The sequence below is a fragment of the Desarmillaria tabescens genome, assembly GCF_030435595.1.
Source record: "Desarmillaria tabescens strain CCBAS 213 chromosome Unknown EV420scaffold_23, whole genome shotgun sequence".
NCBI classification, from domain to species: Eukaryota; Fungi; Basidiomycota; class Agaricomycetes; order Agaricales; family Physalacriaceae; genus Desarmillaria; species Desarmillaria tabescens.
In genome coordinates, this window is record NW_026848322.1 from 119,808 (window position 1) to 140,639 (window position 20,832).

The window sequence follows — 20,832 nt, forward strand, 5'->3', positions numbered from 1 at the left end:
AAACAAGAGATCGAGTTCTCGCAAGTCGCTCACAACGAAAATTGAAGTAGCACTAATGAAGTAGGCACTCTTCCAACTCCAATCCTAAGAGTGAACGATGGAGTCGACAGCAGACAGCAGACGGCAAGTGCCGGAAGACTGGATTGGCAACAGTACACCGGAGATTGACGGCCCGAATTTTTTGCGGGTTTTCATTGGTTTCCACCACAGGTCTACGCATGGTCTAACATATCTTTCCAAAAGGTCTTCATACCATATGATAACAAAATCGAACATCAATCGCAGTCAAGCCATTTGCTGTACTGGATGCCTACTTTCTCCATGGCTGTATCTGAACCATCTGATGTCGTCGATTCATTGTTGATATCAATGCTCGACCACTTATTGACTAGTTACCCCGTCAAATCCCACCAATTCATTTCGGTGCTTGTGAGGGGTCGAACCTGATAGGGGCACAGACCATCCAATTGGCATTTAGGAAACTGCCGTTGTACGCCAACAAATTTGTATGCGATTGGTTGGTGCTGTATCCGCCAGGTTAGAAATCTTATATAGAGTATATTAGCTTGGGAAATAGCTCACCCTTCTTGTGATGTCTAGCGAAACTGACAACAGCAAGTTCGCCGCCCTTTATAAAGGAAACTTGATCCCTTTACATGCCGTTCGTGAGTTCCTGTCCCCTTTTCCGGGCCTTCCAGGAGTCTTACTTTGGTAGTTGTTGGTCTGACTTGGATAGTACATGACTATTGTGAGCATTTCATTCCGAGTTCAAATTTTCCGTTCTGATGGGCTCGAAGTTGTGACGCTAGAAGATGAGGTACGTGGTTTCTTGGCTTCTAGACGATTTTGTTTAATTTCGGACCTCCAGATCCGTTATATCTGGGTGAGTGCGAGGTGAAGTTGTTAAGATGACACAGGTTTACTTTATGTTCAACAGCCACAGAAACGAAACATAGGAAAAATTATGTTCCTATGGGTGCGAAGGCTTTTCCTTCTTCATGAAAACTTAGCTTTACACCTTTCCAGGTTCGATATTACAGCATAGCACTACTTCTCTTCGACACTGTGCAGATTCACGTGTTCTCTATTCCTGGAATAACATCTGACAACCTGTAAGCCCATCTATTCCACGAATGTCTATGGTGTCCTTACCAAGGTTGAGCAGGTGCGTAGCGATGGACTCAATCATCCGGGTCGTTGGTGCTATAAGCCTGTGGTCCGTCGAGATTATCATGCAGCTACGTGTCTATGCCCTCTTCAAATGTTCAAAAAAAGTACTTCCCCCGATACTCCAGAATTCAATTGTTCACCCGCTTTGCCTTAGGTCGCCGTGATTAACGGCTTACTCTTTGCCGGTTCCATCGCTGGATTTTTGTGGATCTTGGTTCATAATGCCGTTAGACGGAGAGCTGTAATTGCCGACGCGATCCACCTACCCCTGCCGGGCTGTCCAGTCGTTCACTCCGGGATTGAATGGGCCCAATGGGTACCTGGTAAGCAGCTTATGTAACTGTGCAAGGGAATTAGGGGTCTAGCTAATTCTCTTTAAGCGACCGCATTTGAAGGCGTCCTTTTCGGGTTTGCGCTTTTCAAGACATTAGAGTCGACCGCAGGTAGGATTCAGAAGAAACGTAGTGTATCCCTCTATTCTCTTCTGCTTCGCGACAATATCTTGTACTTTTGGGCGTAAGTCCCACAGCTATCATTTCCTTCGCCTTCTAATCCAGTTTTTCAAACAGAATATCGTGCATCTTGGTATTCAACAATCTTATGGTTGTCGTGCGTCTTCTATCTCTCCGAGACGGCTAATAAGTGCCTGACGCGCTATATCAGGGTGTCACTAAGATACCATGGTTCAGTTACAGGTGCGCACTTGCCTGTTTTGAGTTTGGGTTTTATCCATAAGAGATCCATAGCCCTTTCCACGCTGCAGTAGGCGTTCTTACAACCCGCATGCTGCTGAATCTCCAAAAGGCCGCTTCTCTGGAAATAATTATCTCTAGCTCCGAGCGAAGCCATAGTAGCATTCCCGGGAGAAGCTCTCGCCGAAGTGATCTCACTTGGCGAGCAGCTAGCGTCCCCGCGGTCAGTTTCGGATCCACGCCCGGAGGTTCCTATTCGACCGAACATCCTTCGCTGAATACATTCCCAATGCGGGGTACCATCAATTTCGAGCGCCAGGGACAACAGTTTGATTTATGAGCGCTCTCCATATACCTATTTATTTTGATCTGTGAACCTATGTCCAATACAACGTAGAAGACATATCAAGAACTCTGGGAGAAATACCGCCGTTTGGGCGTACCGTACAGTGCTATGCCACGCCTCGCAAGCTATAGATCCATTTGCAGATAGATGGAACATTCATTGTCTGGACTCCTGTGATACCTGAAGATACCGTTCCGTGTAATGATGAGATAAGAAATCAACCCAGGATTATATATAGACAGTAGCCGTTTCAAGGAGTCTTTAAATAACAGGAAGGATCACTGATTCTTGCTACCAGGCACCACTGATACTTAATCGCTAATAATAACCAGTAGGAGTCGGACGTCCTTGAACAAAGGACATCATAGAGCAAATCAAATAGATCTTACACACGAACATGCCGAAATAAGCTGTGAAATGCATAATGGAACCAACAAGGCAGTTGTTCTCCCAACGGCCAAGCTCCGTGAAGCCTGACACAAGCCGGCTGTTTCGGCCTAACATCCCATCATTCGAAATCATTCATTTCAAATTCCACCTTCGGTCCCGAGAACTAGTTGGTGAGGGCCAACGCATCCGCGTGGCAGGTCCAAGTCCTATGCTTTTTTTTCCCAGAAAAATAAAAGAAAAACGTAACAATAATAATTGAATTCGTGGACTAATAACTATAGCAGATGTGTACGAAAATACACTGCGTCAGAATCCTCTGTACCACTTCGCATCCCCAAAGGTTATGCACAACTCCGTCTTTGTAGCGCTGGAGCTCTCGGGCCATGAAGCTGAAGCTTGGATAATGGAGGCCCCGGCAGTCCTTGATACGCCACATTCCGATGCACTTGGAGTCGATGCAAGTGGCGCTTCCGCATTTTTTTGGCAGGGTGTTGAGGATGGAGGACGGTGGGTAGTGGGGGTAGTGGGAGGGGCGAGTGAAGAGCGCACGAGCCTTGCCTAGGTGGGTGATAAGCCATGACAGAATAAGAAGAAAATAGGAATAATACTCACCGCCCTTCCTAGTTTCTAAGATGATGGTGAATGGCCAGACATAGCTGACCTCTTTGTCGAGAAGGAAGGCACGGGTGCAGAGGTTGACTTGGTAGAAGCAAGAGTTACGACCGAGTACTGCGGCGGCGACTTGACAGACTATGTAACACTTGGGTTCAGCCGGAGAATGGAGAATCGGCATAGCAAGGATTACACACATTTCATCTCGCGTTCTTTCTTCATCCATTTATCAGCACTCAGCTCTACCCAGTAATCCGTCGTAGCATCCTCGAGTTCCTTATATCAGTCTGCATATAATTGGAATGTTGCCGCCCGAAAAATCGTGCATATTCCGGAAAACCAGCATATGGTGCATCTAGTACACAAGGGTTGAGTCAACCATGACAAGAAGACAGAAACAACGCACCAGTCCAAGGATTGTGATATAACTGATATTAGTGCAACTCACCGTATTCCCATACCGCTCCATATAAGCCCACAGCCCCTTCGTCGCGTACATCTGGACCCTAGAATCCGTGAGACTCGTAGGCAATAGACGACCCATATCAATGGTCCGGAAAAAGAGGTTCTCCGACACGAAAGGTTTGCCAGGCTTCCATGCAATGGTCCTTTGCCGATTCTCCACGCTTGCAATCTTGCGGTACCACCACTGGAAGGGTGAGAATCCGTGCCGCTCAATGGTGATCTTTTTCTTCTCGAATAACACGTCGTCGCGAAGAGTCGATCTTGGAAGCAGAGAGACCTTGAATGCCGGAGATGAAGACGGGCCGAAGAACAAGAAGAGAGAAAATAATTGAGCGCCAATTGGTAAAGAACGGATGGACGGACGGGAAAAGATGGGAATAATGAGAGTAAGTAGAGGCAAACGAATAGAAAAGGTTCCCACAATGAGCTCAGGCAGCGAGGACGGCAATTGCCGTGAATGAATAGAAATATTCCCACAGTTTGCTCAGGTAGCAAATTCGGCAAATGCCGTGATGGATTGATACCCCAAATAGATTTTTTCCCATGATCAGTTCAGGACAGCATAATAACCGAGTATCCTATATACATAGGACTCGGAACTCAAATCTAGTCTTCGATCAGCCCTCAACCAATCCTCGTTCTCTTCCTAGCCTTGAACCAACACTTGACCAGAATCAGGAACTTTTGTCTACCGGTAACCCAGTGGACCTATGACGACGACATTCTCACCGCGACACGTTATCAGGACGGCTATTGCAATTATTCATTGATCCACGGCCAGACCGCAATCCACTTGGATGAGAGTCATCAACCCAAGTCAATAGAGGCAATATATTGCCGATCATTTCGGTGTGATGCTGCCGCCTTCAAGTTGCTGAGTACGCGGCGATTATTCGTTCCCCCCATATATCGTCACCCGCGCTTCACGGAAAGGGTATGAACGCAGTACGACTTTGTCAAACAAGCGCTGAATACGTTCTCCTTTCCCCCCATGAGCAGTGATGCTGAGGACGCAAACTTCGCTGCCTTGTACCGGGGAAATCTTGTTCCTCTGCATGTCATCCGTGAATATCGTGTCCTCCTCGTACTTCCTCGGTTTTCTGAATGTCTTCATCATTCGCAGTGGTCGGACTTACCTGGATTTTACACGACTATTGTATGTGTTCACATTATACATGCAGATTGACCACCAGGCTGACATCTGTGTCGAAGTTGTGACACTGGAAGATGAGGTGTGTGATTCTACAACCTCTGATGAGCGGTTGCGTAATTTTGCCAGTAGATTCTTTATGTCTGGGTGAGTCTGGAACGAAAATTGCGATACTGTTACGGGACATAACGCTGCATCCAAAAGCCACAGAAACGAAGCATAGGAAAAATCCTGTTCTTATGGGTGCGTTCCGATTTACCCTTACCATTTCTTCAACTCATACAGTCATACTGCTACTCTCTTAGGTACGATATTACAGCATAGCGCTACTCATATTCGACACTCTTCAGATCCACCTCTTCTCCATTCCTGGAATAACGTCTGACAACCTGTGAGTTCTAAGTACCCTTCCTTAAACCCTTCCAGCTTGATAACTCCCGAATAGATGCGTAGCTATTGACTCTATCGTCCGTATCGTCGGAGCGATAAGCCTTTGGTCCGTAGAGATCGTCATGCAGTTACGTGTGTACGCTCTCTTCAAATGCTCGAAAAAAGTACTTCCGGACTGCTTCTGCCGTTAACGGGTTTCTTGACTTTTATATTTGAAGGTGGCTGTGATAAATGGATTCCTGTTCGCGGGTTCGATTGCCGGGTTCCTATGGATATCAGTACATAATGCTGCAAGACGGAAAGCTCTCATCGCTGACGCGATTCATCTACCTCTCCCTGGGTGTCCGGTTGTTCATTCTGGGATCGAATGGGCCCAATGGGTACCTGGTAGGTCTTGCAAGCCGCTGTTAAATCTGGAATAAAGATATCAACTCGCTCGCTTTCGAAGCCACCGCCTATGAAGGCGTTCTTTTCAGTTTTGCGATTTACAAGACACTCGAGTCGATGATGGACAAGATGAGGAGAGGACATCGTGACGGTGTTCATTCTGTTCTACTTCGCGACAATATATTATATTTTCTGGGGTGCGTATCGCATCCGTCCTCTACTTCTCCTCGATAACACCCGGCAATAGGATATCGTGTCTCTTGGTGTTCAATAATCTTATGGTTGTTGTACGTTGTTTTGTCCTTCTATCAGAGTTTTGCATCTAATGTCTTCTCAGGGAGTGACCAAGATTCCATGGTTCAGTTATGGGTGCGTGTAGCCTTGAAGATATTACAGCCAATATGGATGAATAATTCCATAGGCCATTTCACGCCGCCCTGGGAGTCCTCACGACTCGCATGCTCTTGAATCTTCATAAGGCCACTTCTTCTAGCGTAATAGTATCAACCACCGGCTGGCACATTGCCGCTCGTCAAGAACGTAGCCTTACTTGGCAAGCAGCTGATCTTTCTCCGTTGAGTTTTGGCTCTACCGCTGATTCGCATTCGACCGACAGCTCCCAGTTTGAAATGCGGGATATCGTTTTGGATATTCGAAGAGACAACAACAAGTAACTCATCATCATCATAGTTATTTAAATCTATTTACTATTATATTTCTGGTCTGTGATAATATCAAAATGTTTGGCGGGTGTGACCAAGATACCGTGGTTCAGTTACAGGTGCGCATTTTCCTGCTTTGAGTTCCGGAGTATCCATAAGATTTTCATAGCCCTTTCCGCGCTGCAGTAGGCATTCTTATAACCCGCACTCTGCTGAATCTTCAGATTCTGAAGTTCAGAGGGCGGCTTGTCCTGACATATTTGTCTCTAGTTCCGAGCGAAGCTGTGGTGACATTCCTGGGAAAAGCTTTCATCAAGGTGGCCTCGCTTGGCGTGCAGCTAGCGTCCCTACGGACAGCTTCGGGACCACGCCTGGAGATTCCTATCCAGCCGAGCATCTTTCGCTGAATACATTCCCAATGCAAGGTGCCGTCAATATCGAAGTACCAGGGACAACAGCTTGATTTATTATGCAGCGCCCTTTATGTATCTATTTATTTCAATCTTTGAACCTATGTCCAACACAATGTATCATACAGAAGAGATATCAAGAATTGTAGGAAAATACCGACGTTCGGGCGTACAGTGCGATGCCCCGAGTCTTGAGTGTTAGATCAATTTATGGAACATACATCGCCCGGAATCCTGTGTATGAATACATGGTCAACTGCCATCCAGTTGCCCTGTAATATGCCTGCGATATCAGCCTGATATTATATATATAGAGAAGCTGTTTCAAGGAGTCTTTAAATAAAAATGAAGTATTGCTGATTTTGCTACCAGGGGCCGGTGATACTCAACTGTTAAGACCGTCCTTGATCAAGGGGAATCATAGAGAAGATTCTGTATATAACGAATGAGCAGGGCTATCTATGCATGATCAAATCAGCAAGACAGTTGCTCACAAAGGTTCGTCGTAAGGCCAAGCTTGCATTTGTTCGGGGCCGCGACATCCAATCATTGCCAAGGAGGCTACGGTCCGGCGGGCCGGAAGATCGGGTTGCCCGGAGATGACCAATCAGCCCAGTGTTCCACCATGCATCCACCTATACAAAGGAATGGGGTAGTCTCGTTGCCATACATGCCTTGTTATGTGCAAAAGAACATTCGTCTAATCATATGAGACCCGTAGGGATACAGAGGAGTCGTCCGCGACCAATCTGTGGCTGGGCCCAGGTAGGTGCAAGACGCGGTACTACACGGTAGCTTCTGAAATGACAGATTGCCGGCTACTGGCAATCTCATCTGAGTGCATGACAGTTACTACTTTCAGTATGCTATTCACATGCCGGTCTGTTGGGTCGCCTCGAGCAGGCCTTAAATCTTCGATCAGCCCCAATCAGTTCTCATTCTCCTCCCAGCCAACCAGAACTTAACCAGAATCAGCACCTGATAAAGCAAAAAGAATTTTGGTTTATCAATGTCCCAGCCAAGATCTAGCAGACCAATAACGACGACGACATTCTCACCACGATACATTCATTATTCAAGTTAGGTCAGTCGTTGCAATTGTTCAGTGATCCACAGCCGGAGCATTCTATCCGAGGTGAGAGATATTTATTCCGGTGAGAGTCATCAACCCAAGTCCATGGAAGCAATATACTGCCGATCATTCCGATGTAACATTATCGGCTTGCTAGGTACGCAGCAATTATTGTACCTCCGTATGACATCACTCATACTTTACGGGAAGGATATGAACCCAGCGCAATTTTGTCAAGAAAGCGCTTAGTACCCTCTCCCTTTCTTCCATGAACAGTGATACTGAGGACGCCAAGTTCGCTGCCTTGTACCGGGGAAATCTGGTTCCCTTGCATGTCATCCGTGAGCGCTATGCCTTCCTCATACTCCCTCGGGTTTCTGAAGGTCCTCCATTCACAGTGGTCGGACTTACCTGGATTTTACACGACTACTGTAAGTGCCTTGCATCGAATCTGTGGATTAATTACCAGGCTGACATCCGTGTCAAAGTTGTGACACTGGAAGATGAGGTACGAAATTCTACATCCTCCGATGAATGGTTGCGTAATTTCAGTAGATTTTTTATATCTGGGTGGGTCCAGTAGAATGAGAACTGTGATGTATGGGACATGAACGCTGAGGCTTCCAATAGCAGCAGAAACGAAACATAGGGAAGATGATGTTCTTATGGGTATGCTGTTACCTTTGCCTCAGTTTCTTTACTAACTCATACTGATGCTCTCCTAGGTGCGGTATTACAGCATAGCGCTACTCATCTTCGACACTCTCCAGATTCACATCTTCTCCATTCCCGGAATAACATCTGATAACCTGTGAGTTCTACGCCATCCTTCTGCAAACTCCCCCAGTGACCACTTCCAAACAGATGCGTAGCCATTGACTCTGTCGTCCGTATTGTCGGAGCGATAAGCCTTTGGTCCGTAGAGATTGTTATGCAGTTACGTGTGTATGCTCTGTTCAAATGCTCGAAAAAGGTATCATCCCCGACTCCTTCTGCTGTCGATTAGTTTATTGACTCGCATCCGAGGTGGCCGTGGTAAATGTATTTCTGTTTGCGGGTTCGATTGCTGGGTTCTTGTGGATATCAGCACATAATGCTGCAAGGCGGAAAGCTCTCATTGCTGACGCGATCCGCCTACCTCTTCCTGGGTGTCCGGACGTTCATTCCGGGATCGAATGGGCCCAATGGATACCTGGTAGGTCTTGCCCTCTATTAGATCCGTGCTAGAGTATCAACTCGTTTGCTTTCAAAGCCACCGCTTATGAAGGCGTTCTATTCAGTTTTGCGATTTACAAGACACTTGAGTCAATGATGGACAAGATGAGGAGGGGACACTCCGATAGTCTCCATTCCATTCTACTTCGCGACAATATATTATACTTTCTGGGGTGTGTACTGTATCTGTCCTTTCCATCTTGTTTCTTGTTGATAACCCTCGGTGTCAGAGTATCGTGCCTCTTGGTGTTCAACAATCTTATGGTTGTTGTGTGTCGCATCCCTCCATCAGCGTTTTACATCTAATGTTTGTTCAGGGGGTGACCAAGATTCCCTGGTTTAGTTATGGGTGCGTGCAGCTTTGAAGCTATTACAGTTAAAATAAACGAATAATTTCTCAGGCCATTTCACGCTGCCCTGGGAGTCTTCACAACTCGCATGCTGTTGAATCTTCATAAGGCCGCTTCTTCCAGCGTAGTAGCATCAACTACCAGCTGGCGCATTGCCACTCGTCAAGAACGTAGCCTTACTTGGCAAGCAGCTGATCTACCCCCGCTCAGTTTTGGTTCCACCGCTGATTCGCGTTCGACGGACATCTCCTAATTTGAAATGCAGGATATGACGTTGGATATCCGAAGAGATAACAAGTAACTCAAATGTATCTATTGTATTTCTGATCTGCGATATTATCAAAACGTTTGACAGGATCCAAAAGTCGGAAGTAGGTTGGGACTTCGCAAGGCATATTTCTGGTCAAAAAGCGACTTCTTCCAGTCGAAGGGACCGTTCCGTCAGTACAGCATCTTGATGCACCTTTAGCATATCGGGTATACGAAGCAGACACAACCTCAACGTTTGAGCAGTGACACTCCCGACGCGACAATGCAAGCCTATACGTTTGGGTAAGTTTCCTACGCCGAACCCGAACCTTCTCAGCTCTCCCGGACGACATTAACATGTTGGTTCGGGGAATGAGGTGAGGAACTTTCACCGAGCTGGAGGAATACTTAAATTATCGGAACTGAGTTTTTCTCCCAACTGATACAGTCACCCTCTTGGCTTCTCGTACTTTGGCACAAAGCAAAACGTGTAGTGATTCTGATAGGTTTCCCGTGGTACAGCGATTCCGCACTAAATTTATTAGAAAAGACCGAGTTTTGGACCGATATCAAGATATTTACTCATACAGGCATTGCATGATCTCGATGTTCATTGCCAGGAAAGAATATCTGACTTTCGTCAGTCCGAGTCCGAGACCTACCCTAATGAGCAATTGAGATAAATTCAATTTGAACTTGTGACGACTGACTGACCTGTCTGTCCAACGACAGAACGACATCCATCATCTTGACTGGAAATGCTCCCTCATTCAGGGTAGCATGTACAGCACCTTGCTTCCTGCAGCAGATCCCGGGATATCTAAAAGTTCGAGCCACCCCCACAAAACCTTCCGCCACGTTCGACTACATATATCGTCGCCAGAAGGTCCAACTTTTTTTAGGGCAAAGGTCCTCCCACAGCTACCCGATACGGTCGACAAGACTTGAAAACCGGATGAACCGTAACGCCCAATAGCTTAATGGTGACATGAACAAAAGCTGGGCGTGTTTGCCATTGTACGCACGATCCATAGGTAGGACGCCTTGGATGCTCTGGTACGCGCGGAAACATGCCAGGACGACCATCGTTCCAAAGCAAGACCTACATAGCAAAACATGAGATTGGTACACGAAGCAAAAGGGCGAGATGAACAAACGTACTAACACTTTGATTCCGAGTTCTCACGTCGCTATGGGTCCATATATGCGGTATCTTGGTGATGAAGGCCACGCAGACCTACTAGCTCTCCGCAGAATGCAGCGATAGCGTCTTCATGCATTTGGTCGTGTCACGATTCTATTCCAAAGCATATAGCCATGTTAGGATACGATTGTTGTCCTGGACAGAAGTCGTCGCCGTCTTGAGCCTTGTAGAGAGGGTTTGATACGTCCAAAGGTTCTGAAATCTATATGTCATTCAATACCTCGACGATGACCGAAATAAAAGTTAACGCACACGTGGATTGCTCAGAAAACCCGGATCTGCATATTTGTTTATTGAGAGTGGCGTAAGGACGGATGCTTTGTGGCTCCTGGCTCCGCATATATGAGGACAATGTCTCTAGATTGAAGGTCTCCGCTCTCGTGCTGCTGAAGCAGGGCTCCTCTGGTCGTGCTGCCTCTTCTATCCAACGACAATCGCCAGTGCGTGACGCCGCACGGAGCATGCTCAACGGAGCTGAAATGCAATTTGTTGATATATATTTGATTCCTGGGCAAACGCCATCGCCATTGAGGATGCGGGTATATCTACCAGCACTCTACATTAACTCCCGCTGAAGAGAGAAAAGGAAACGCGTACCAGGGCTACATGCAATACCATGGCCTCGATGCTGGTCATTCACGACATCCTACTCGACTAAAACCTAGCACCGAGAAAAGGTTAACGATCCAGGAAAGCGTGGCTGCCCAATATGCCTCCGCAGAACTATAGCAGTGCAGTCTGCTCAATATCCAACGACGGCACCTCCACGGACTTTGTCGCGTCACGGTTTTGTGCCCAAATGTATGCATATTGCCGAATCGGAAAGGAATTTGTTGTCCTGGAAAGCCGTCGAGAATGTGGGTCCATATCTATCTGTGCCCGACATCAATAGCCGCAAAAGAAACCAAATGGGGGGACATACACCAAAATACAGCACCCTCGACACCTTGACCTACAGCATCCTACTCGAGCACCAAGCACCGACAAAAGGGTTGATGATGCTGGAAGATGTGGAGAGCAAAGAGGATCATGGTGGTAGATGAAAAAGGAACGTGATTGCCGTCATCGTTCTTCCCACCGACCGACTTCGAGCTTACTGCAGTTCCGTACGTCCCATTCTAATTCCTTATACTCATAGCAAATGCAACTCATTGTGAACAGTACGGAGAATCGCTGGCCATTATTCCGATGAACAGACTAGGCGACCATGGCTAGCGTACACATCTTGGCGAGCTTGTCTGTTTCCAGAGTACGGTCAACTCCTGTACCATCTCAACAAAGATTCAGATTTTCGCCAATTCCTTGCCCTCTGTGATATTTCGCCGGTAGTTCCCAGCATCGTCCTCGTTCGAGGTCGTTTCCGGCAGCAAGAAACCTAGTTTTCTCCGTTTCCCTACGGTACCTCGCTGCACAGTCGACAGGCTCGTAAAAGATCAACTTCCTGGCCATCACAACTTATTCTCTTACGCTGGAGGATATGATGTTTCTTACCGCAGTTATGCTGAGCTCAACTGTGGAAATCTCGGGAAGCAGACAGAATAACGGCAAATACTTCCTGGTTGTCGCTAGGCTCGTTGACTAACGGGCTCGACTGGAAGGTGTGGACGCTGATAGTGGTGGTTGGGGTCAGGTAGCAGCAGAAATCAGTGCCGTTACTGCTCTCTTTCCTTTACTACCATGACCCCTGTTCCCCACCGCCGTCTTACAATACCGCCACACCTTTTCCTCGGCGAATCATCAAAACAGACGATGGCCTGCCCAACAGGCACGAGTGATAGCGAGGCTATATCGGGCATACTACTTGTACGCGTTTTTATTTTCTCTATTCTCATCATGCTGAACATCGAAGGTCGATAGGACTGCTCTGGACGCGAATAATGGTGCCTGCGTGTACAAAAATAGCTTCAAATCAACGAATATTTTCGCCCTGAAATTGGCCCCACTGTGGGGGGGCCTACTAGCCTCGGCAGTACCTTGATCTGGATTCTCCGTGTTCTTGTCAATGAACGACTACTTGTTATCGTGTTTCTCCAATGAGACCTCGAGGGTAGCATGGATTAAATATGGATGTATTTTTCCTTTCCCTCTTTCTGTCCTTTCCTTCTTTTTGATATGTTCATTATCATTAGCTCTGTACCCCATTTCAGATATTCATGCGGTCCGCTCGGAGCTCGACTTTGTGCGTAGCTGTTAATTCAATCATGATGGACCGGAGCATTTATAGACAAAAGAAAACAGTATTGTCTGATAACTGCATTTTTGGTATGCTCTTGTCAAACGGCCGTTTTATAGGTGAAATAGTGATAGGCGTTCAGTCAACCAGGTCTGTAGATCTCCCTTTCCATCATCATTCGCCGTCGGCACTGATGGCCATCAAGCTCTCTCCTCAAATTAGGCCTTTCTCTGAGCGCTATCCTTTGTGCTAGCCTATCTGTCGAGCTCAGCAACTAATGCCAGTGCTTTTGAGCTCCACGTCTCCCGTTTGTTTGGATTTTGGGCCGACATTGGATACCTGGTTGCAGTGGCTACACCCTTTCTAACGTCGACATGGCTGACGCTGTGCTGGCGCCGGAGGCAGTTGTGAGTTCTGCGCCTTTCTTTCCCATGTATTCCCACTTACCCCCTGGCCAGATACTCTGGGATTCAGTTAACATGTGCTGTGATTGCCCATGGGACATCCCGTTTCCTCGGACATCTGCTTAGCGCGTTTGTCTCGCTTTGGCGGTGGACAAAACATCCCGTCTATCAGATTATATTGGGCGACCCTGCATCCACGTCACAGCCCGACCGCTCCTCCCCCAGCCCCGTCGTGAATTTCTTTTTCTGCTTTTCTTGCTCTTTGCGGCTGGCACATACACAATGTCTTTACTAGTCGCTCCGTGAGTTGAGTTGGATTATAATCCTGCCCTATAGCAGCTCCTTAGTAAAGTGCCTGGCCGCAGCATTTGCCACTTCTTTTGTACGTGTCGGAAGAGAAAACAGAGAAATGAGGCGCTATCATGTAAGGTATTGCCTGTAATATCGCAGGGAGACCGCAATACTTACCTAATTTTAGGTGTGCTTCTTACCTGATGGGGAGCAAAGTTGAAAGCAACTTGATGATTCAACCTGATGGCAGAGGAGGTGCCTAAAGGCGCTATATCCTAATAAGTCCTCCGAACTCGCTCAGGCTGGTAAGTTTTTGTCTAGCCATGAAATTTGGAAATACCACAGCTCACCCAATGCGCGTTATGCATTGTCGCTACTGCCTTAGGCTGCTATGAATTTGCCGATGCAGTTTCACTGACCCACTGTTTTTATGTTTGGAAGCCCTTTCCTCCTTTTGTTAACTGCACAACATGGGAGATATAAAACGGTAGGTCTCCCCGCCATTCTCAGTATTCGCAATCATATGTATCATAGGTAGATGCTCCTTCTGCTCAGCATTCCTCTACGAAGGCGAGTGTTTTTGCAGTCGGATGACAGGCAATATCGCTACGCTTTGTCAAAGCTGCGCACGATTCTCAGGACGCGCACTGTCCAGCAGCGAACCCTCAGTGTCATGGTTCAGGTGAGATGGATGCCCTTGAAAAACCTAACTTTAACGCTCACAAGGAGGTAGCAGTCATAAAGGGCATCCCGGACTGGAAATATTTTTGGCACGCGGTGTAGATGAGTAACCCGTAGTAAAGCCGGAGTTCAGGGTTCCCTCTGCTCATCACGCAAGCTCTTGGCTCGTTTCCAAGGTAAGCTTTGGCTACTTTGTTCCAGTCCTCGAACTTATTGTATGACTCCTCCGCGTAAAATAGGTCGAACCCCTCTGAATACTGGTCTTATTGCCAATCATTGCAAGTGCTTAGCTCTAGTAATTCATCTCATGCGTGTACGATTTTTCCAAGTCCATATATCTTCTGTTCGACTTCAGTATATACGTGTAGTTTCTGTGATTTCTTTTACGACCTGAAATATCATGTTCCGACCCTTAGAGCCTCCAACCAACACAGAAGCTTGTAGGAGGTGCCGATCACGAGACGGGGAGCTTCAATACCTCACATAAGTAAATTCATATGAGGACATCGATGACGAGATAAGGGTGTGAAGAGACCGCCCATCTATGCATCTCCTGTTTTGGTGACATAAACAAACGAACAAAGCAGGAATCCCGACTACGGGAAACTGAACCTTCATGACATCAGTATCTTCATATCCACATCAAACTGCGAAGAGGCGGATGGGATGCAAAACAACTAGGAGGCGAAGCGATCACTGCGCCTTCGTTCTTAATCACCCTTTTGTCCTTCAACATAGGCTGTGATGCACACCGTCGTGACCTTCTTTGAATCCTAGAGTTCACTTACAGCGCTTTGTAAAAAGGTTGGCATAAACTTTGCGATCAAAACATTTTGCGAAATTCTGGTTCAGGGGTTGGTGTGGTTTATGAGCGCGTTATGGCAGTTATGGCGGGCTTCTGCGGAGTTGCCGGGCCCCGATCCAGCCCCAGTAGGCCAACATCAATGAACGAAATTTCAGGAAATGTTTTTGATTCGGAAAGGTGATGCCAACCGTTTTGCAAAGCGCTGTAATCTGTCTTAATTTTCGCATCCAACTCTCCCGACAATGCATTATCTCTGCTGTCCCAAATATACATCGTAAGCATGTGCGTCCAAATATTCCGTAACCGATACCTGCCTTTCCTGTCTTCAAATGGCCTTTCGATATCTTCAGAACCAATCCGGCTCTTCCATGATCATCCCTCATTTTTGAACTCTAGACACTTTGAACCTTGACATGATGACACTCCCACAACGCATGATACTGGCCGTTTCCCGTCGCATTCTCTCCAGACCTAGCATCGTTCGATTGTCGGACACGAATAAATCTACGTCTTAGCTTGAGAGAATAGAAAAAATTTGTTTCATCTCCATGAGGCAAATGCAGCACGTCTCGAAAAAGAATACCGTTTTTATTGCGTGCGGCTCTCAGGACGAGATGCGTGAGATACGCCAAGGCATAAGCCGGCGGTCGAATGATAGGAAGATACTACATGCAAGTGTCCACTCCCGTGTTATGCGGATGCCGTTTGTCTCTCGTTACCCCCTAAATTAGCTCGACAGTATCAGTCAAGAGTCGTAGGTAAAGATACAAGTAATATTTTAGGCACTTTACCAACTCATTCCTACGTTTGTTGTCCTTGCAGCCTCTGGGCCCATTGTGTCAACGGTTTGGAAGTTATGAGGTAGTATTTCTCGCTAGCGAATGAAATGGGATGTCTCAAGATACGTAGTCCTTTTCGTTCAGTCCAACGTACGCCAGGAACATTCGGCAAAAGTCTGGATTCCAAGGGTAAGGAATATTTTCTGCAAGGGCTCAGGGTATCGTGTTTAACAGTGTTGTCATCATTAGCGTCCCATTCATGTGCCAGACTCGGGAGGACATCAAAAATGTTGACTGGTCAGCAGGCTTGGACTCTGGAGACGGGTTTCGAGTGATACTTATCAGTCGAAACAAAAAACGCGGTGCCCGACCCAATAGGGATGGCTCGTTTTCAGGGTCCTACCATGTAACGGGGTACGAGATGAATCTACATTTACTTGTTCCCGACATTACTCACGCTTGTACAGCGTAATGATACCGCACGCCTTTTGTACTAGGGCATCAAGGTCGGCACGCGGTAGTCATATGAACGTCTACGTGTGAATGGTCATCTCAACACGTCTGCGACGTAACCATGTCAAACTGCGGGAGAGGACTCTGGTCCTCTGCTCCATGTTCAGTGCCATTGCAACGAGATAGTGGAAAACACACGCGAATATCGGAGAAGATATGGAACGACGACGTTTGATCATGATAAAAGGTGAATGACAGTTGCGATGAAACGGTAATAACGGTTAGAAACGACGTCGAGAATGGGCACGGTAATAACTCTGCGAACACCGGACAGGGAGTTTTATTCCTTGTTCATATTGGGAAGCACAATGCCGAGGTCTCTTGGTACCAACAGCAAAATCAACGCCACCCGCGTACATCCTATTCTCATCCTTGCAATGCTGCTGACACTGCCGCCGCCTCCCTCCCATCTTCCGCAACGAGTAGTTCATCGGCGGTAAGGCCGGTCCTTGTCCTCGGACTTCCTTTTCTTGCGGGATTGGCGCACGGACCTGCTCCCGCCCGTGCCTCCGGTAAGGCGGCAGTCGGTTAAACAGGACCACGCACAAAGGATCTGCATCATCTAAGAGCCAAACTGCGGGTAAAGAGCAGTGCTTCAGAATATGGTGGACATGTAAAATTTAGGCAGAGTCGCGGCTTGATTGTAAGGAGGGACATGAGAGGTGAAATTGGGGAAATTTAATGCTGGATATCGACTGCTCATGCTGCTGAGTACGGTCAACACGAACGTCCGCGGTACGGATAACCATGGTATCGGCATTTAGGATACTCCTGGGTGCTCTCTGATGATTGCGGAGTAAGAACTAGGCGACCGCTGGTAGCTCGAGCGAAGCACCACCACATTGTCGTGCAAGATCTTTCCGAGATCACGTACACCTGCTTATCATGCGCATGAGGCCTGCAGCAGGCATTTGAGAAAAGGTAGCGGCATAACGCGATCGAACTTCGTATCCTCCTTAGAGTGCGAAGTACAAGCCGGCAGCCCGATGATGTTTGTCAAAGTCCGGGTGCGAACATTCGGAGTAGCCCGCACTCGGCTGTCCCCAACTTTGGGATGATAGATGGTTTAAGAACCCACATCTAAAACTTGCATGCATCGAGCGGGAAAGAGGGTAGGGATCGATAGAATTCTGAGTGTAAAATGAGAATAAAGGGCGTGGTGTGCTTCCGGAAGACGAAGGGCGAGGAAGGGCGAAGAGAAGATTTATAGGTAGCGTTTTCTAACGACCCAAAGCCCAAATGAAAAGGCGCGGTGATTCCAGTAGTATTCCCATAGTACACTCTGCGTTATTCTTATTAGAAAAGACGGTTTTTGGAGTAGCCTCAGGATATCACTCACGTAGGCGTCAATGTGCATTCCCAAGATCGCAGGTCCGAGGGCTGACATCGGCTCTGATGACAATTTTGAGATAGATTAGAGTGACAATTGTGATGACTTACACTGATGATCGTCTAGACTGGCAATCCCGTTCAACCAGGTTAGCATGTTGGGCGCCATGCTTATTCCATCTGATCCGTCGATGTTTAAAAGTTCCAGCCACCCGTTTTGTCCAAAAGCCTTTTACCAAGTTCGATCGCATACATGGCCCTCCAAAATAGGGCCCAATTTTTGAGCGCGAAGATCACACAACAACCATTCGATATAACCGATAACATATGGAAACCAAGTGACGCTCGTGGTAACGCGAACAAAAGCTAGGTGTGTTTGCCGCCCGCCCGCGCGATCCATAGGCAGGAGGGGTTCTTGCCAAGGAGGCCACCATTCGGAAACAAGACCTAGGCAAACGAGGCTCGTACAAAATGCAAAAAGCGAATTAGACAACGTACTAGCACTTTGAATCCACTGAGTTTTCAGGTCGCTGTGACTCCGGAGTCCGTACATGCGGTATCTTCACGATGAAGCCTAGGCAGAGCCGTTGACCCTCCGCGACATCTAGCAATGGCGTATTCATGCATTTGGTCGCGTCAAAAGTTAATTCCCTAGCATATAGACGTGTTAGGATCCTGGACAGAAGTCGTCGCCGCCGTTTCGAAGAGAAACCGATGCGCCCAGAAGGTTGTGAAATCTAGAGGGCATTCAATGCCTCAATGACGAGTCAAACAAAAAGCTACGCACGTGAGAACCGTTCAGAAAACCCGGCTACTGCGTATTGGCCCTTCAAGAGCGGCGCAAGGATAGCAGTTTGGTGGCTCATGCCCCCGCATATATGAGGATGTTATCCCTGGATTGAAGGCCCCGGTTCTGCTTAACCAAGCAGGGCGCCTCCGGGCATGCGGCTCTTTGCTACGATATCCAACGATTGCCGACAGCGATATCCAAGGGTCCACGTTCAATGTCGCCCAGGTGATAACGGCACCTTTTCGGGCCTGGTCGCGTCACAGTTCTAGATTCAAATGCATGCATACCGACGAGTCGGAAAGGAATTTATTGTCCTGGAGAAACGTTGAGAATGTGGTTCCATATCTACCTGCGCTCGACGTCAACGGCCGCAGAAGATGAGACGCGTACCACGATACAGCAGCCTGAAATCCTTTCGCCCACGACGTCCTACTAGAGTGTCAAGCACCGAGAAAAGGTTTGACGATGCTGGATGATGCAGTGAGCAAAGAGTGAGCAAAGAGATCATGGTGGTAAATGAGAAAGGAACGTGACTGCCGCCCGTCGCTCTTCCCACCGACCACGACGACCTCTCAACAAATACGACTCATTTTGAACAGTACGGTGCATTGCTAGCCGTTATTTTCATGATGTGCTGAACGAACAGACCAGGCGATCATGGCTGACGTTCCTCTTGAGCTCATCGAGCACATCCTCGACGAGCTCAGTGACCACCGAAAAACCCTTATCGCAGCACTGACCGTCTCCAGAGCCTTCCATGGTCGAGCTCTGTACCATCTCTTTCGAAGGGTTAGCCTCAACACAGAATCAGACTTCCACCAATTCCTTGCCCTCTGCGATATCTCGCCTTTAGTTCCCAGCATCATTCGCTCTCTCAAGATCGTTTCCCGGGGCAGGGAGCCTCAGCTGCCTCCCCTTCCCAATGTCACCTCGCTGCACATCCAGGGCCATCTAGACGATCTATGGCAGATCGATTTTCTAGCCATCACTTCCCTTACTCTGGAGGACCTCGTGTTTCCCACTGCGATGAGCTTTCGCCATTGGTTATGTTCGTATCCTTATCTCAAGACATTGTCCTTGAGTGGCGTCACAGTACAGTACCCTGCCGCGTTCGGTGCCTACGCGGTTGCTCGAGGCCCCGCTATAGAGAAATTATCACTCGCGTACGTCAACGAAAACGTGTACACGATGTTTCTGGGAAGTGTGGTGAAAGAGGCCAGTCGGTTCGCCTTACACAGCCTGCGCAAGCTCCAGCACAGAACCCTTTATTCATTTGACATTCCCCACATGCACAAACTCCTCTGCGCAACTCGTGGGACACTTCGGGAACTGGATACGAAGCTGGTCTTTTACGGTGAGCATATAGTCATCATGCGATTACCTTACAAGCTGACAGTTGGGTAGGTGCTGGCCGTATGGAGACTGCGATCCTGGATATCTCCCAGGTTCAAAAGGTCAACTACCACCTGTACGATTTCTCGAAGAAATGTTTCATTGTGAACATCCGCTGGCTATCTTACTGCCTTGACCACAATGTCCACCCTGCAGCTTTGAAGCAGCTCCATATTCATATGCATCAGGCCGCAAAACCAGAATCATTGGAAAAGGTTTCATTTTCTAACGTATTGACGTTAATGGATGGGATACTTACTAATCCTCGGTACCACTTCCTTGAGTTGGTTCACTTTCATCTTCCAGCAGAGGCTGATAGCTGGGATTGGATTGAGCCCGAGGATTTCCAAGACAATATACTAACATCGTTGCCGAAACTACGCAGCCTTGGGCTACTTGTAGTAGACTTTTCATAGTCGTGGAACTGCGTTATCTCTTTCAACGAAAGGAAATCTGATGTACTGCTGTAATCTGACACTGTATTTTTGCAACTAGAATTTTTGGCTACGAACGACTATGTATTTTCATTTTAGCAATACCGCTTTTATTCTTTTCCTCTACTTTACTGAGGCCGATCCATTGAATGTCTCAGTGAAAATGTTCTCGTGCGCGTTAGATTATCCCCGAGTACCGACTGGGGCATGACTGCGATGGTTCACCGGGTGCAAGCACGGTCTTGTTTTCCGTGATGACAACGTTCATGGGGACTAGAAGCACAGAAACGCATTTAATATTTGCCTCGCAGTGATCTGATGGCTTGTACAGAAATACAACTACCGTCATCAAGACACAACTAGAACCGAATGAGCACGAGAAAACGAGAAAATGGAGAATGTGCTTCACCCTTAGGTTCGCTCACATAGGCGTTATCAGCGTACGCGACCCACCCCGAGGTATCTACGAGGTGGACA

General features: G+C 47.5%; 6 protein-coding genes across 6 annotated transcripts; 5 read left to right on the top strand and 1 right to left on the bottom strand.

Annotated features, from left to right (window-relative positions):
* The first annotated feature begins 555 nt into the window (after positions 1-555).
* EV420DRAFT_1551036 (uncharacterized protein) lies at positions 556-2,466 on the top strand. The gene is made up of 12 exons (XM_060473460.1): positions 556-665; positions 716-748; positions 798-817; positions 869-883; positions 938-976; positions 1,027-1,112; positions 1,166-1,274; positions 1,325-1,493; positions 1,551-1,686; positions 1,740-1,779; positions 1,834-1,865; positions 1,917-2,466. The coding sequence occupies exons 1-12, from the start codon at positions 593-595 to the stop codon at positions 2,200-2,202; spliced, it is 1,038 nt and encodes a 345-aa protein (XP_060329346.1). The 5' UTR covers positions 556-592; the 3' UTR covers positions 2,203-2,466.
* A 614-nt stretch (positions 2,467-3,080) lies between these two features.
* On the bottom strand, positions 3,081-3,834 carry EV420DRAFT_1551041 (uncharacterized protein; the record flags this gene model as incomplete). Its single annotated transcript, XM_060473461.1, is given in 4 exon segments — positions 3,081-3,115; positions 3,127-3,348; positions 3,408-3,565; positions 3,617-3,834. Coding segments are annotated over 2 exon segments (244 nt in total), but the record flags the coding sequence as incomplete, so codon positions are not given.
* Positions 3,835-4,666: 832 nt separating this feature from the next.
* Positions 4,667-6,276, top strand: EV420DRAFT_1271979 (uncharacterized protein; the record flags this gene model as incomplete). Its single annotated transcript, XM_060467674.1, has 12 exons — positions 4,667-4,739; positions 4,799-4,831; positions 4,888-4,907; positions 4,958-4,972; positions 5,030-5,068; positions 5,131-5,216; positions 5,271-5,379; positions 5,434-5,602; positions 5,664-5,799; positions 5,850-5,889; positions 5,940-5,971; positions 6,024-6,276. 12 exons carry the CDS (start codon positions 4,667-4,669, stop codon positions 6,274-6,276), a joined length of 1,005 nt encoding a protein of 334 aa, XP_060329348.1.
* A 1,580-nt stretch (positions 6,277-7,856) lies between these two features.
* EV420DRAFT_1551061 (uncharacterized protein) lies at positions 7,857-9,689 on the top strand. The gene is made up of 13 exons (XM_060473462.1): positions 7,857-7,903; positions 7,957-8,087; positions 8,145-8,177; positions 8,235-8,254; positions 8,302-8,316; positions 8,377-8,415; positions 8,472-8,557; positions 8,611-8,719; positions 8,773-8,941; positions 8,999-9,134; positions 9,192-9,231; positions 9,279-9,310; positions 9,363-9,689. The coding sequence occupies exons 2-13, from the start codon at positions 8,015-8,017 to the stop codon at positions 9,562-9,564; spliced, it is 954 nt and encodes a 317-aa protein (XP_060329349.1). The 5' UTR covers positions 7,857-7,903; positions 7,957-8,014; the 3' UTR covers positions 9,565-9,689.
* Positions 9,690-11,473: 1,784 nt separating this feature from the next.
* EV420DRAFT_1480911 (uncharacterized protein) lies at positions 11,474-12,143 on the top strand (the record flags this gene model as incomplete). The annotated part of the gene is made up of 3 exons (XM_060469717.1): positions 11,474-11,565; positions 11,591-11,799; positions 11,926-12,143. The coding sequence occupies 3 exons, from the start codon at positions 11,474-11,476 to the stop codon at positions 12,141-12,143; spliced, it is 519 nt and encodes a 172-aa protein (XP_060329350.1).
* Positions 12,144-19,070: 6,927 nt separating this feature from the next.
* EV420DRAFT_1551066 (uncharacterized protein) lies at positions 19,071-20,496 on the top strand. The gene is made up of 3 exons (XM_060473463.1): positions 19,071-19,127; positions 19,181-19,883; positions 19,934-20,496. Exons 2-3 carry the CDS (start codon positions 19,187-19,189, stop codon positions 20,335-20,337), a joined length of 1,101 nt encoding a protein of 366 aa, XP_060329351.1. The 5' UTR covers positions 19,071-19,127; positions 19,181-19,186; the 3' UTR covers positions 20,338-20,496.
* Positions 20,497-20,832: the final 336 nt, after the last annotated feature.

Excerpts from the sequence above, each read along its gene's own strand:
- EV420DRAFT_1551036 (XM_060473460.1), top strand. The coding sequence starts at position 593 with ATGTCTAGCGAAACTGACAACAGCAAGTTCGCCGCCCTTTATAAAGGA. Across the intron at positions 1,275-1,324 it reads TCTTCAAATGTTCAAAAAAA|GTCGCCGTGATTAACGGCTT; the intron begins GTACTTCCCCCG and ends GCTTTGCCTTAG. Across the intron at positions 1,494-1,550 it reads ATGGGCCCAATGGGTACCTG|CGACCGCATTTGAAGGCGTC; the intron begins GTAAGCAGCTTA and ends ATTCTCTTTAAG.
- EV420DRAFT_1551061 (XM_060473462.1), top strand. The coding sequence starts at position 8,015 with ATGAACAGTGATACTGAGGACGCCAAGTTCGCTGCCTTGTACCGGGGA. Across the intron at positions 8,416-8,471 it reads GGAAGATGATGTTCTTATGG|GTGCGGTATTACAGCATAGC; the intron begins GTATGCTGTTAC and ends ATGCTCTCCTAG. Across the intron at positions 8,558-8,610 it reads GGAATAACATCTGATAACCT|ATGCGTAGCCATTGACTCTG; the intron begins GTGAGTTCTACG and ends ACTTCCAAACAG.
- EV420DRAFT_1551066 (XM_060473463.1), top strand. The coding sequence starts at position 19,187 with ATGGCTGACGTTCCTCTTGAGCTCATCGAGCACATCCTCGACGAGCTC. Across the intron at positions 19,884-19,933 it reads TACGAAGCTGGTCTTTTACG|GTGCTGGCCGTATGGAGACT; the intron begins GTGAGCATATAG and ends ACAGTTGGGTAG.